This window comes from Vipera berus (assembly GCF_964194415.1).
Source record: "Vipera berus genome assembly, chromosome: 3".
Taxonomy (NCBI): Eukaryota; Metazoa; Chordata; class Lepidosauria; order Squamata; family Viperidae; genus Vipera; species Vipera berus.
In genome coordinates, this window is record NC_138204.1 from 123,724,186 (window position 1) to 123,737,919 (window position 13,734).

The following is a 13,734-nucleotide window of genomic DNA, read 5'->3' on the forward strand; positions in this document are numbered from 1 at the left end:
CTTGTCAATGATCTCAAGGCAGCTGGGACCATAGTCACCAAGGAAACAATTGGTAACACACTACGCCATGAAAAACTGAAAACCTGCAGCACCCGCAAGTTCTCCCTGCTCAAGAAAGCACATGTAGAGGCCCATCTGGAGTTTGCCAATGAACATCTGAATGATTCACAGGAGAACTGGATGAAAGTGTAGTGGTCAGATGAGACCAAAATTGAGCTCTTTTGCATCAACTCAACTCGCCATGTTTGGAGGAGGAGGAATGCTGCTTATGACCCCAAGAACACCATCCCCGCCATCAAACATGAAGGTGGAAACATGCATTGGGGGTGTTTTTCTGCTAAGGGGACAGTACAACTTCACCGCATCAAAGGGACGATGGACAGGGCCATGTACCGTCAAATCTTGGATGAGAACCTCCTTCCCTCAGCTGGAGCATTGAAAATGGGTCATGGATGGTTATTCCAGCATGGCAATGACCCAAAACACACAGTCAAGGCAACAAAGGAGTGGCTCAAGAAGCAGCACATTAAGGTCCTTGAGGGGCCTAGCCCAGGGGTCCCCAGTCCGTGGACCAGTACTGGGCCATAGCATGCCAGCAACCAGGCCACACAAGTAAGCAAAGCCCCATCCACAGGATGCAGGCAGCACACAAAACCATGCACCTTCCAGTCCGTGGAAAAACCTCCCTCCACAGAACTGGTCCCTAGTGCCCAAAAGGTTGGGGATCTCTGGCCTAACCAGTCTCAAGACCTTAATCCCACAGAAAATCTGTGGAGGGAGCTGAAGGTTCGAGCTGCCAAACGTCAAGCCTTGAAACCTTAATATACTTGGAGAGGATCTGCAAAGAGGAGTGGGACAAAATCTCTCCTGAGATGTGTGCAAACCTGGTGGCCAACTACAAGAAATGTCTGACCTCTGTGATTGCCACCAAGGGTTTTGCCACCAAGTACTAAGTCATGTTTTGCAAAGGGGTCAAATACTTATTTCACTCATTAAAATGCAAATCAATTTATAACTTTTCTGAAATTTGTTTTCTGGATTTTTTTTGTTGCTATTCTGTCTCTCACTGTTAAAATAAACTTACCATTAAAATTATAGACTGATCATTTCTTTGTCAGTGGGCAAACATACAAAATCAGCAGAGAATCAAATAACTTTTTCCTCACTGTACACGTGTGTGTGTGTGTGTGTATACAAACATACACATACATATACATATATTATGATGTTCATTTAATGACTGCAATGCTTCCCTTAATGAATGATGGGGATGGAGGCTGTAAACCTGTTGTAGTGATGTGATTTTCCACTTGGCAACTGTAGAGCTTAGTAATGGTATTTGCTGAACTGAATCTCACTATGAGAAACCTATTAAATATATATGCCACCTGACTCCCAGCAACCCTGTGCAGTTTCATCAATTGTTTAAAATATATAAAAAACCTCCCCCAAGCAACATGAAATAAAAGGAACAAAGACGGCAGAGAAAACAAACCCAGGTTGGAAAGATGAAAATGAAGAAAAGGGGCATCAACCATCCTTGTCAAAGTCCTGGAGGGAAATCCATAACTTCAAGGCCCTTTGTAATACCAATTGCTCAGTGAAAATGGCAGCATACTAAAAAAGAAAGGGAGAACTACCCAGTTTTAATTCTGCCTTACTTCTCCTACAATAGGTTTCATTAAGCAGTTGTGAAGAATAGCTTTGAGATAACTGTAGTTTAACTGATACACAGTCAGGGTGTATTTACTTTAAATGAGTTCAAATTTCGAGAACCAAATTAATTGTGAATGTATCCTAGGATATAGAAGGAATTTATTGATGGGTTGATCAAACTGCTACACATTATCACTGAGAAATCCTGAAAAAGTTAATGTGAGAGACAACCCGAGGAGAGCAAATTCTATTCTTACCTTCCAAAACAAACAATAAAGAAAGATTTAAAATTATGCAGACAAAAATCTATCCTTGACAACTGGATAGAATATGAAGAAGGTAACAATATGATGGTTATTTAGAAACTGTCAACTGTCATTTTTTATTAGCTAACTTTAATAGATTGTGGGAATGCTGTAGACATAGTATATTTTAATTTCAGTGAAATATTTGATAAAGCATCAAACAAAATTTGATATAAGATGGGTGGCTATATAAATGTTTTAAATAAATAACCATTCTGTAGTAAGCTAGTTAAGTATAGGCTGGTAGAATGTCTATTTGATAGAACCACATCCAGCTTAAAAATATTCCAAAAATGTTCCTTTTTTATTTCTTATTAAATTTGAAAGTACCAAATGGAGTGTCACAGACTGTTTCCCTTAGACAAGTACTATTTTATGTTTTTATTAATGACACATACTGTACGTTTATTGGCTGGGAAAAAGCATTTGATAGAAGAATTTTACAATTGCAGCTTTACTTTTTTGCAAAAGGTGCCCCTAATTGTTTACAGGTCCATACTTATGTACAGACACTATTCTTGTTGGAATTGCCAGCAAAGTGGCTGTCTGGGAGGTTTTCAGCATAAATATATACATAAAAGATATGTATAAACTCAAAAACTGTTGTAAAATTTACTACATGATGAAAAAGAAAAAAATAAAACACCAGGAACATTAAAAAAGAAATTCTAAAAACAGAAATAAGGAAAAAATAAGAGAGACATAATTGGAACTAGAACAAATTGTTTAAAAATGTCAAATTTCAAAATCACATTTTCATCTATTATATATTGCCAGGTTCTTAATTTTATACTAACACAAATTGTTATCATTCAGTTTTAAAACAGTGAATTGAACCAAGACTATAAGGAATATTATCCACTTTTGCCTCTTATTCAGTATAAAGCCAGTTCAAAGGCTGAGAATTGACAATTTTTAATAGGCCAACTTTTAATGTCTGTTACATAAATATCCAAGAATGTGTAATTGCCTTATTCAGAAAAAACCAGAGACAATATATAGCCAAAATTTTATATAAACTGAAACATTCTAAATGTTGAGGACTATAGTTTAAAAGCACTTTGACCCTTAACTTCTTTTCCAGAACCTGGTTAACCATTCTAACCAATAAGGAATCAGTATTAGACAAATCCACAACATTTGCAAAAATGTTCTTTTGAATTCTAACATGTCCAGATTAGAAAGAATAACTAATCTTTTAAAAACATATGTATGTATGTATGTATGTATGTATATAAATACACAGATATATTTGAAATCATATGAAGTATATCTAACATTCCTTACAACCCAAAACCATTAACAGAGCAAGGTTGGAATTTCAATGTTATATTCCAAATTTATTATATATTATTTACATTTAGTGCTGTAGTTTAAAAAGCTATGACTCATCATAAGACCATCACTTGACACACCCACACCTGAAGCTCTTGTAAACAGAAGAGCACTGACACAGACATCCCCTAAACCACGGTTTGCAACCTTGGCTCTTTTATGACTTGTGGACTTCAACTCCCAGAATTCCTGCTGAAGGTGTTACCTAGCCTGGTAATGAAATGTTCAGAAACCAACCCACAAGTTCGGACAATAAACCTTCATCCTTATCCTACGCCGCAGCTACAGATATTTGCCACTATTACAATACATACATAACGTTTGATTAAAATGTTGACGAATTTTATTATTGAAGCATCCTTGGTGCTCTCTGAGCTTGGTTATTTACTTGGAATTTTATTATTTCTTGTTACTAAATCTTATGAATGTTATAACTATTATAGACTAAATAGGTTTAGTATCATTTTTATTCTCAGCTAACTGGGAAATATTTAAGATATTTCAGGCTAATTGCCTTGTGAAATTAGTACACTTATTTTTGTGTAACAATATTAAATGCTTTTATCTTCTCTTTTAGAGGGAAACAGTATGAAAATACAGTAAATAAATCAATGGATTATTGAATTAAGTAGAACGTCCTCAGTGTTTTGTTTTTTTTAATGTTCAAGATGCAGACCTTTTTTAGTTTGACTAAAAGTGCTTTTCCTAGAGGAATGAAAAATGGGATGGACCATGGAAATTTAGTTAAAATTCAGTAGGCAGTGATTTTCCATCTTGACAGGACTTTTGCTTTCTTTTGCTTTGATTCTGGATCTTCATGAGTAAACATGGTAATGAACTTACCTAGCTCATTGACTCCAACAGATTTTGAATGTAACTGTTATGTTTTGGAGGAATCAGGAAAAAAGATAATAAACTAAAACAGTAAAAGTTTTTTTAATGCTATTATCTGTCACACTACTTTAAAAAAATGTCATTTTTTGCAACAGATTATTTTTTACTTCAGTTCATCTTTCTTTCTCACCTTTCTTTTAGATATACTTTTGTCAACAGGAAAAGTAAAAATAAAGATCCATGTTTATTTTTTAATATCTCAATTATACTCCAGTTTGGAGCATTATTGTTCAGGAATGCAGCCTACCTCCTTATATTTTCATTACTTGTTAAAATTATTGCAAAATAAATGTAAAGTATGCCCAATTTGCACAATGTACTCAGCATAACACATTTTGCCTGCTCAGGTTTAGCATGCTATGTGAATCCAGCTGTTGTAGTTTTAAACCATGATGAAAATCCACCCAGAGTGGCACACACAATAAACCACTTTCAAACAAACCATGGATTACTGAAATTATGGACTCAGCCACTGTTGTTTTATAATGTGTACACTTGCAATCTGCACAAGGACTGAATATTCTGTGATCATTACCCCATTCTAAGTCAAGCAATTTTATCCATTAGCAAACAGAATATGAGTTCACAGAAGAACGCAATTCAAAGGTAAGATTATGAGGATGGTGGTGAAAAGGGTGTGTTCATTCACAAGGAGAACAAAATGATTTGGAATCTAAATTCTTTTATTATAGCATTCCATAAAATTAACAATAATCTGAATCCTATATACTGACAAAGGGAATGTGATATGGTTGATAGGGTATGTAGGTTTTCTAAGATAAAAACAAATTTCAGCTATTTCATGCTGTCTGCAGACCTAGCTGACAAGCTCACATTTAACTAAAAGTTTTTAACGCTTTTTTTTACATCTTTTTGACTAATATGGGATTTGGTCAAGACCTAGATGATTCTGCTACCTCCCTAATAATAATGCATACAAATTAAGTAACAACCCTTGAAGCTAATTTGAAGCTAAATCCCTTGAATTCATCAGACTTATTTATAGATTAAAAAAAAGTACCACACCAATCCATGTGCGTTAAACAACCATTGCTAATCCAATTAGTTGCTTTTAAATAAATAAATATAAATCCCATTAATAAATAAATAAATAATAAATAATAAATAAATAAATGTAATTAATTTTATCCCAATAACATACTTACTACAGACTAAACTTGCTACTGCTGACTTTTGAGTAACCGCCTGTGGAGCAAGCTGCCCCTGAAATCACACTTACCTTTATTTAACCCCCCTTGAACTGAGCCGAGATATCTTTCATTAATCACGCCGGACCACAAGCGGATCGCCACTTTTTTTTTACACAGTATCTTGATTGCTTCGGCACACGGGCGAGAAGGGCGTGGCTTCCCCCTCGTCGATGATTGGCTGGCGAATTAGAGACGTGATGTGGCCGTGCTGCATGTCGGGAAGAAATTTTGTAGCTTTGGAGACCAACGGAAAATAAACAAGAGAAGCTTCGGGCCTGTTCCGCTGCGTTGGTGCGATGACTGAAAACGTGCGCGCTGCCCGAAATCCCACTGCTGCCGGCTGCGATAAAGGCGATTATGACGAACAAATCCGACGTCTTCAGGCAGATCTCCGGCACAGGTGAGGCCGTCGCGCAATTGTTCTTTTCTCTTATCCAGGGGTCTTCAAACTTGGCCCTTTTATGACTTGTGGACTTCAACTCCCAGAATTCCACAAGTCATAAAAGGGCCAAGTTTGAAGACCCCCTCCTGGAGGAAACATGGCTTAACTTCCGACCTGACCGCTTCTTCCCTCTTTTCCGGTACTCACTTGGTATAGTCGGGAATTGCCGGTAGCTTTGGGGGCGGGGCTTCCTTTGCAGGCTGCTAAGCAACGGAGCAGGTAGAACGCCTCGGAAGGTCTGTTATGGATTCGGAAGGTGGAACTGAGCACCGGCGGGCGCGGGGGGGGGGAAGTTCCAGCTGCTAAAACCAATTTTTACGCTTTCTCCCAGGGAAGAATGCCGCATTTGGCAAAGGTGGTTGGTTTTGTTTTTTGTTTTTTGTTTTTTTAAACGGAAAGGCAGAATTTATTTTATTTTATTTTTTTTTATTTTAATTCCATTTATATCCCGCCCTTCTCCGAAGACTCAGGGCGGCTTACAAGCTTAGCAGTAGCCTTCCTTCTATGTATCTATTTGAGCAATCTGACCCGGTCTGATGGGTTAGGGTTGGGGTTTTAATACGTTTTAATTATGGTTTTAAACTTGGGCGTTTATCTAATCGTTTTTTAACTTTTGTATTCTGTTTTGGTATTTATTGCCCTGTACACCGCCCTGAGTCCTTCGGGAGAAGGGCGGTATAAAAATATAAATAAATAAATAAATAAATAAATAAATAAATAAATAAATAAATAAATAAATATATGCCTGCTTATTAGGGCTTTCACACACACCCCAAGCGGCATTATTACAAAGTCAGCTTAATTGCCCCCAACAATCTGGGTCCTCATTTTACCTACCTCGGAAGGATGGAAGGCTGAGTCAACCTTGAGCTTGGTGGGACTCGAACCTGCACTAATTGCAGGCAGCTGGTGTTACTTAAGGAGGCATTAGCCCGACTTTCCCTCCAGACGCTTCTGTTTTGAAAGTGGCTGAAATTTGAAGGGGGAGGGCGGGGTAGAGAGAGTTGAACCGTTACAACGGAATACCTTCTTCCTGATTCTTGGAATGCTTTTCACGCCCCGGTTCTATCAAAATATGTGTAATTGCTATAAAGGTGCGGTTAAAGGCTGGCCAGAATCGAGAGAGATCTTGCTGGTTTTCTTTGTACTGTTTTAACTGCCCTGTGAACCGCCCTGAGTCCTTCGGGAATAGGGCGGTATATAAATTCAACTAATAAATAAATAAATATTGAACCACATTTCCGAGCTTTGGATGCAGATATCGCAGTACAAATGTAAGAGAAAAGACCTTCACGCCCTTAACGTGTCAACTTTGAGCTTTATTTCTGCTTTTATTTGTCTTGGTCTGTCGGAATCGTGACACTGGGACTCTTCAGTGGGGTCTGTCTAGCTGTCAGCTGAAGTAATTTTTACTTTTACGTTTTAATTATTGCCTCATTGAAAGATTATTCAAACAATCCTACCTCGAGGTGAAAATATGCTGCGGTATTCTTATGGCGCTAACTGAACTTTATTAAGCTCTTTTGATCCCCAGTGGATGTTTTAATACTATGTTAACGTACTGAGAAGATACTACCTAACAAGTTCTGGGGTGATTGTAGCATGCCTTTGTCCCTCTTCTAAAATAATTGTACAGATGAGTTTCAACATATTGTAAAAGCTGAAGTGTGCTTCATTTTTTAAAGTGTACCAGAGCAACATTATTTTTGTGGTTCATGTAACTGGTACTTAATCTAATTAAACTGATCTGAAATGTTACCAAAGACAGATGTTGATTTTCCATTGCATAGGAATACATTGTTCTAACTGCTAGCTTTTTAAACTTTGAATTATATTTCAAATATAAATATTCTAAAACAGAAATATACCAAAACTAGCTTTCCATACTTTATTATGTTTACTGTTCCTAATTTGCATTCATTATTTACAGTATACAGAGTATGAATTGTAAATCCCTGTTAAGCTTTCATCCATTACTTCTTGCCTTGCCCTCAGGTGCTTTGGAGAATAGGTTGACAATCCCTCAAATATTGGAAGGCTATTATGTCACATCTAGTTCTTCTCTTCATTAAACTAAACATTCCCAGTTCCTGCAAATGTTAATTGAATGGTTTAGCCCGCAGTCCCTTAATCTTTGTTGCTCTTCTCTGCGCTCTTTCGAAAGTCCCAACGGCTTTTTGTATCACGGTGACTAAAACTAGGCACATGATTCCAAATGTGGTTTTACCAGTATAAAACAATACTAACATTTCACGTGATCTTGATGCAGCCTAGGACTGCATTGGCTTTTTTGGCAGCTGCAGCACAATGCTGCCCCCTATTTAAGTGGTTTTCTCCTAGGACTCTTAGATCCCTCTCACAGTTACTGTTATTGAGCCAGGTACTATCTATTACAGGGGTCTTCAAACTTGGCCTTTTTATGACTTGTGGACTTCAACTCCCAGAATTCCTCATCCTGCCTGCCTGCCTGCCTGAGGAATTCTGGGAGTTGAAGTCCACAAGTCATAAAAGGGCCATGTTTAAAGACCCCCTGATCTATTCTATACCTGCCTAAGTGTAAAGCCTTATTTTTCTCGCCACTGAATTTCATTTTGTTGGATAGGGCCCAGTGTTCAAGTCTGTTAAGAGTCTTATGGATCTTGAGCCTATCTTCTAAAGCAGGGGTAGTTAACCTTGGCTCTTTTATGATTCGTGGACTTCAACTCCCAGAATTCCTGAGCCAGCACAGCTGGCTCAGGAATTCTGGGAATTGAAGTCCACGACTCATAAAAGAGCCAAGGTTGCCTACTCTTGTTCTAAAGTATTACCGGTAGTTATTCCTCCCAGTTTAGTCTTGTCTGCAAATTTGGTGAGTTCACCTTCTATGCCATCCAAATCATTTATGAAGATATTGAAGAGTACTGGGCCTAAGACAGAATCTTGTGGTACTTCACTGCTTACTTCCCTCCATGTAGATGTAGTTCTATTGAGGAGTACACGTTGAGAGCAGTTGGTCAGCCTGTTACAAACCCTTCTGGTTGTGATGCTGTCTATTCTATATTTTTCGGTATTACCAAGAAGTAGGCTTTGGTCTGTTTTGTCAGTATCTGGGGCTAAAAATGTAAAGGTAAAGGTTCCCCCGCACATGCGTGCTAGTCGTTTCCAACTCTAGGGGCCGGTGCTCATCTCCGTTTCAAAGCCGAAGAGCCAGCGCTTGTCCGAGGACGTCTCCGTGGTCATGTGGCCGGCATGACTAGACGCCAAAGGCGCACGGAACGCTGTCATATCTGGGGCTATACTCCAAATAGTGAGTCCAAGACAAAAATAAAATTTTGACTATTTCACAGTCACATTTAATTAACCTTAAACATAATAAACCTGGCTATTCAAAATGTGTGCATTTAATTGTTTTCCAGTCTAATATCAAGCATTATTGTTGGATGTTATGTTTTGGAAGTTCCTAGTAGGTGTACTGGGTAAACACTTTTAAGATGGAAACTTAAAAGCCTGGGCAGAATGGAGGAGAGAGATAAAAAGACTGGCAAAGATGGATCTAAATTTTGGCTCTTGAAGGTTTGTTTTCCAAGAGAGCTTGGGCACGATTTTTGACATGACTATATTCAGGGTTGGTCTGAAGATTTGCTGGAGAAAGAAGAGAACCACTGTGGGACAAATCCTCCTGATGCACATGACTTTTGTGGAAGCTGACAAGACAAGGGAGCTTCTGCCAGCCAAACAAAGACTGATATCCAAGAGGGAAAATTACAGCCAGAACATAGGTGTAACAGTACTTTTACAGTTGCCACTCTTGCTTACATCTGAAAGAAGGTAGACTTTACTGCAAGGGTCTTCAAACTTGTCCCTTTTATGACTTGTGGACTTCAACTCCCAGAATTCCTCAGCCAGAGGAATTCTGGGAGTTGAAGTCCACAAGTCATAAAAGGGACAAGTTTGAAGACCCCTGCTTTACTGGGAGCAGGAAATTTTAGTGAACTTACTGATTTGCTTGATGACTGAACTCTTTCTTAAATGGGTCCTATAGACATCATCTAGGCAGCATCTTAGGTATTGACTGGGAAGCTTGAATAATCTTGGAAACTATATTTAGAGTCTCCTGTTTGATGAAGGTTTGCTTTGTCTCCAAATGGTTGACAGGTCTAATCATTTTTCAAAGTTCTAGGGAGTTTCCCATGAAAATATTTTCCAAGTTGATGGTTCCATTTATATAGCTGAATTAAATTGTTTTGTTAATTTTAAAAAGCAAATATCTTGGACTCCTGCTTAATTCTTTAATGTATTAAATTGTAACGTATTAAATTTATATTAATGTGTATTAAATTGAAATGTTTTGATTTTGACTTTTTATCTTCTTAGAACTGCTATACTCTTGTATCAGACTATTGAGTGCTCATGTCTACTTATTTATTTATTTATTTATTTATTTATTTATTTGATTTATATACCGCCCTTCTCCTGAAGGACTCAGGGCGGTGTACAGGGCACTAAAAATAAGAATACAGGATACAAGATTTAAAGTTAGATGATTGTGCCCAATGTTGTAGGTTAGTTAAAGTAATGTTAAAACCCAAACCCATCAGGCCAGGCCGGCTTGTTCGAATAGATAAGTTTTTAGATCACGCCAGAAGGAGCGAAGGTCGGGGGCCATCCGGAGTTCAGCTGGTAAGCGGTTCCAAAGGATTGGTGCACCCACCGAGAATGCTCTCCCCCTGGGGGTCACCAGCCGACATTCTCTGACCGGTGGTACCCTGAGGAGGCCCTCTCTGTGGGAACATATAGGACGGAGGGAAGTTGATGCCGGTAGTAGGTGCTCCCGTAGGTAATCCGGACCCATGCCATGTAGGGCTTTGTATGTCATCACCAGCACCTTGAATTTCACCCGGAAGGCAACTGGAAGCCAGTGCAGCTCACGGAGCAGAGGTGTAATATGGGAGTATCGGGAGACCCCCAAAAGAACTCGTGCAGCTGCATTCCGTACCAGCTGAAGCTTCTGAGTGGTTCTCAAGGGCAGCCCCATGTAAAGAGCATTGCAGTAGTCTAGACGAGAGGTCACAAGTGCATGAGTGACTGTACGCAAGGCATCCAGGTCCAGATAGGGTCGCAGCTGGCGCACCAGACGAACCTGGGCGAAGGCCCCTCTAGTCACAGCTCCTATATGATCTTCTAAGGAGAGCTGTGAATCTAAGAGGACACCCAAATTGTGAGCCTTATCTACGGGGGGTAATAACTCACCCCCAATATTAAGAGATGGAATAATCTGAATTTCCTGACATGCCGGTATGTACAGCCATTCAGTCTTGTCCGGGTTGAGTTGAAGCCTGTTCCTCCCCATCCAGACCCGGACCGCTTCCAGGCAACGGGACATCACGTCGAGGGCATCACTGGGGTGGTTTGGGGTTGAGATGAAAAGCCAGTATGCTGATGATACCCCACTCCAAAACCACGGATGATCTCACCTAGCGGCTTCATATAGATGTTAAACAGGAGAGGTGAGAGGACCGACCCCTGAGGAATTCCATAAATGAGAGGTCTCGGGGTCGATCTCTGCCCACCCGCCAACACCGACTGTGAACGTTCCAGAAGGTAGGAGGAGAACCACTGAAGAACAGTGCCTCCCACTCCCAATCTCCTGAGACGCCGCAGTAAGATACCATGGTCGATGGTATCAAAAGCCGCTGAGAGGTCTAATAGGACCAGGACAGAGGAACAACCCCTGTCCCGAGCTCGCCAGAGATCATTCATCAGAGCGACCAATGCCGTCTCCGTGCTGTGTCCGGGCCTGAAACCCGATTGGTACGGGTCTAGGTAATCAGTATCTTCAAGGAACAGAGGAAGTTGATGCGCCACTACGCTCTCAACAACCTTCGCAAGAAAGTGAAGGTTGGAGACCGGGCGAAAGTTGTTTAAAATAGTTGGGTCCAGGGAAGGCTTACTTCCTTTTTGATTAAAGGAAAAATCCAGAAAAGAGTAATTATCCTCCTCTATAGGGACATTTCTTAAGCCTTGATTTTTATGTGTTCAAATTGAGAGTTTGTTACATGAATGGAGTTGATATATCTATATAGTCTGATTTCATGCAAACAGCTACTCGTTCAAATATAAAAGTTAACTGAAAATGATTAGATATTAAGGAATGATAAGGTTAGAAGTTGTAGCTTTCCTAGTGTGAATAGATACTAATATCTAACAATCATATTTTAATAAAGTAGGGTCCTGAGTCATCAAATCTATGCAGAACATTTTGGGATCTCTTTACATCAGGTTACAACCAGGCTTGACTATTTGCCAGATGATTTTAGGATTTAAACAGCTGTGAAGAAAGTGCTGATAGTCCTTGACTTACTATTATAATTGAGTTCAGAATTACAGTTATAAGTTATGGCTGTCATTAAGCAGGTCACCACATGATAATATCTGATTTCATGATCTATTTTCAGAGTCATTAAGCAATGCTGAAATCCTTAAGTGAATGCTGGCATTGTTAAATGAATCCATTTTAACCAATGGCCACTGCTGGTTTTGTTTTGTTTTTTGCTGGAAACTAGAATTAAACACTAGTTTCTGGCAAGAAATGGTAAAAAAAATCATGGTCATGTGATTGTGAAGTTGCCAACTGACCAAAAGGTGATCACATGGCTGTAAGGGAAGGTGGTTGTCAGAACTTCAAAACCAGGTTGTGAGTAGCTCTGAGGAAGTCCATTATAACTTGAAAGGTGGTTTGTAAGGAACTCGGAGGAGGTCATAAGTCAAGAATGACTATAGTGACAGCCGTTAAAATAAATAGGGCAATCAAGGCTGAACTGGATAGATTATGGGGTCCTAAAATATATACAGATTAGCAGCTTGGAGGCCGTACATTCTCTATCTGCAATTTGAATTTTATCTAGTATATACCTTAGCCAACTCTGGTGGTTATATGGTGGTTATGGCTAATGTACAGTTGCAAGAAAAAGTATGTGAACCCTTTGGGATTATGTGGAGTTTTGCATGAATTGGCCATAAAATGCGCTCTAAACGTCATACTTTTTCCACACTGCACTGTGAATGTTTCCATCTTATGTTCAATTAAAACATGACAACAGCTAATGTTTGTGTAGTATTATTTTAAGCAGACTGTGTTTTTCTATTGTTGTGACTTACATGACGTTTAGAGCGCATTTTATGGCCAATTCATGCAAAACTCCACGTAATCCCAAAGGGTTCACATACTTTTTCTTGCAACTGTAGGTAGCATATTTTGCCATCAGCTAACATGAAAATTTGGCTACGCATGTCAGGTTGCTACACGTCTCACAATTCCTCGCAGTGCAATACTTGGTATGGTAAGGCAGTAAAATGTAGGTGAAGTTTAGGCATATTTGCTGTCTAAAAGTAGCATCACCAATCTTTATGTTACCTTGTTTTATAGGCCCAACTTCTAAACACTGGCATTAGGCTCTGTTTGTTAATGCTGTGTTTGATCAATTAGGCTTGGTCCTAGTGGTTTCCTGCTTCTGAGGAGACTATTTTTGTTGAGGTAACAACACCGATTTCATTGCTTATAAGTGTGCTGGCTACCCCATTAAGTTGGTCTTGCCGCCACTAACAGGATCATAAGTGTGCTGGCTATCACATTAAGTTGGTTGTGCAGCCACTACCAGGACAGTGAGTGTGCTTGCTATCCTATCAAGTTGGTTGTGCTGCCACTACCAGGATTGCGAGTGTGCTGGCTATCCCATTAAGTTGGTTGTGCCACCACCACTTCTAGCCAACTTGGCTCCTTGCTACTGGGATCACCTCTCTTTTGCAAACACATTGAGATTGCCATTACTGTGGTATCTCTGATTTTGCAATGGCAGATAAAACTACAGAAGCTCAGATATCTCAAGGTGCCTCCGGCAGTCCTTCCAAGCAC

General features: G+C 39.4%; 1 protein-coding gene across 2 annotated transcripts in view; it reads left to right on the forward strand.

The window, feature by feature from the left end:
• The first annotated feature begins 5,274 nt into the window (after window positions 1–5,274).
• Window positions 5,275–13,734, forward strand: part of KIZ (kizuna centrosomal protein) — a 67,459-nt gene continuing 58,999 nt past the window's right edge. The window contains exon 1 of one of the 2 annotated variants that reach the window (XM_081322561.1): window positions 5,275–5,801. In XM_081322561.1, coding sequence (XP_081178687.1) covers window positions 5,698–5,801 — 104 coding nt within the window. In that variant the 5' untranslated portion in view covers window positions 5,275–5,697. The remainder of the gene's footprint in view (window positions 5,802–13,734) is intronic. The other variant, XM_081322562.1, reaches the window with a different exon arrangement.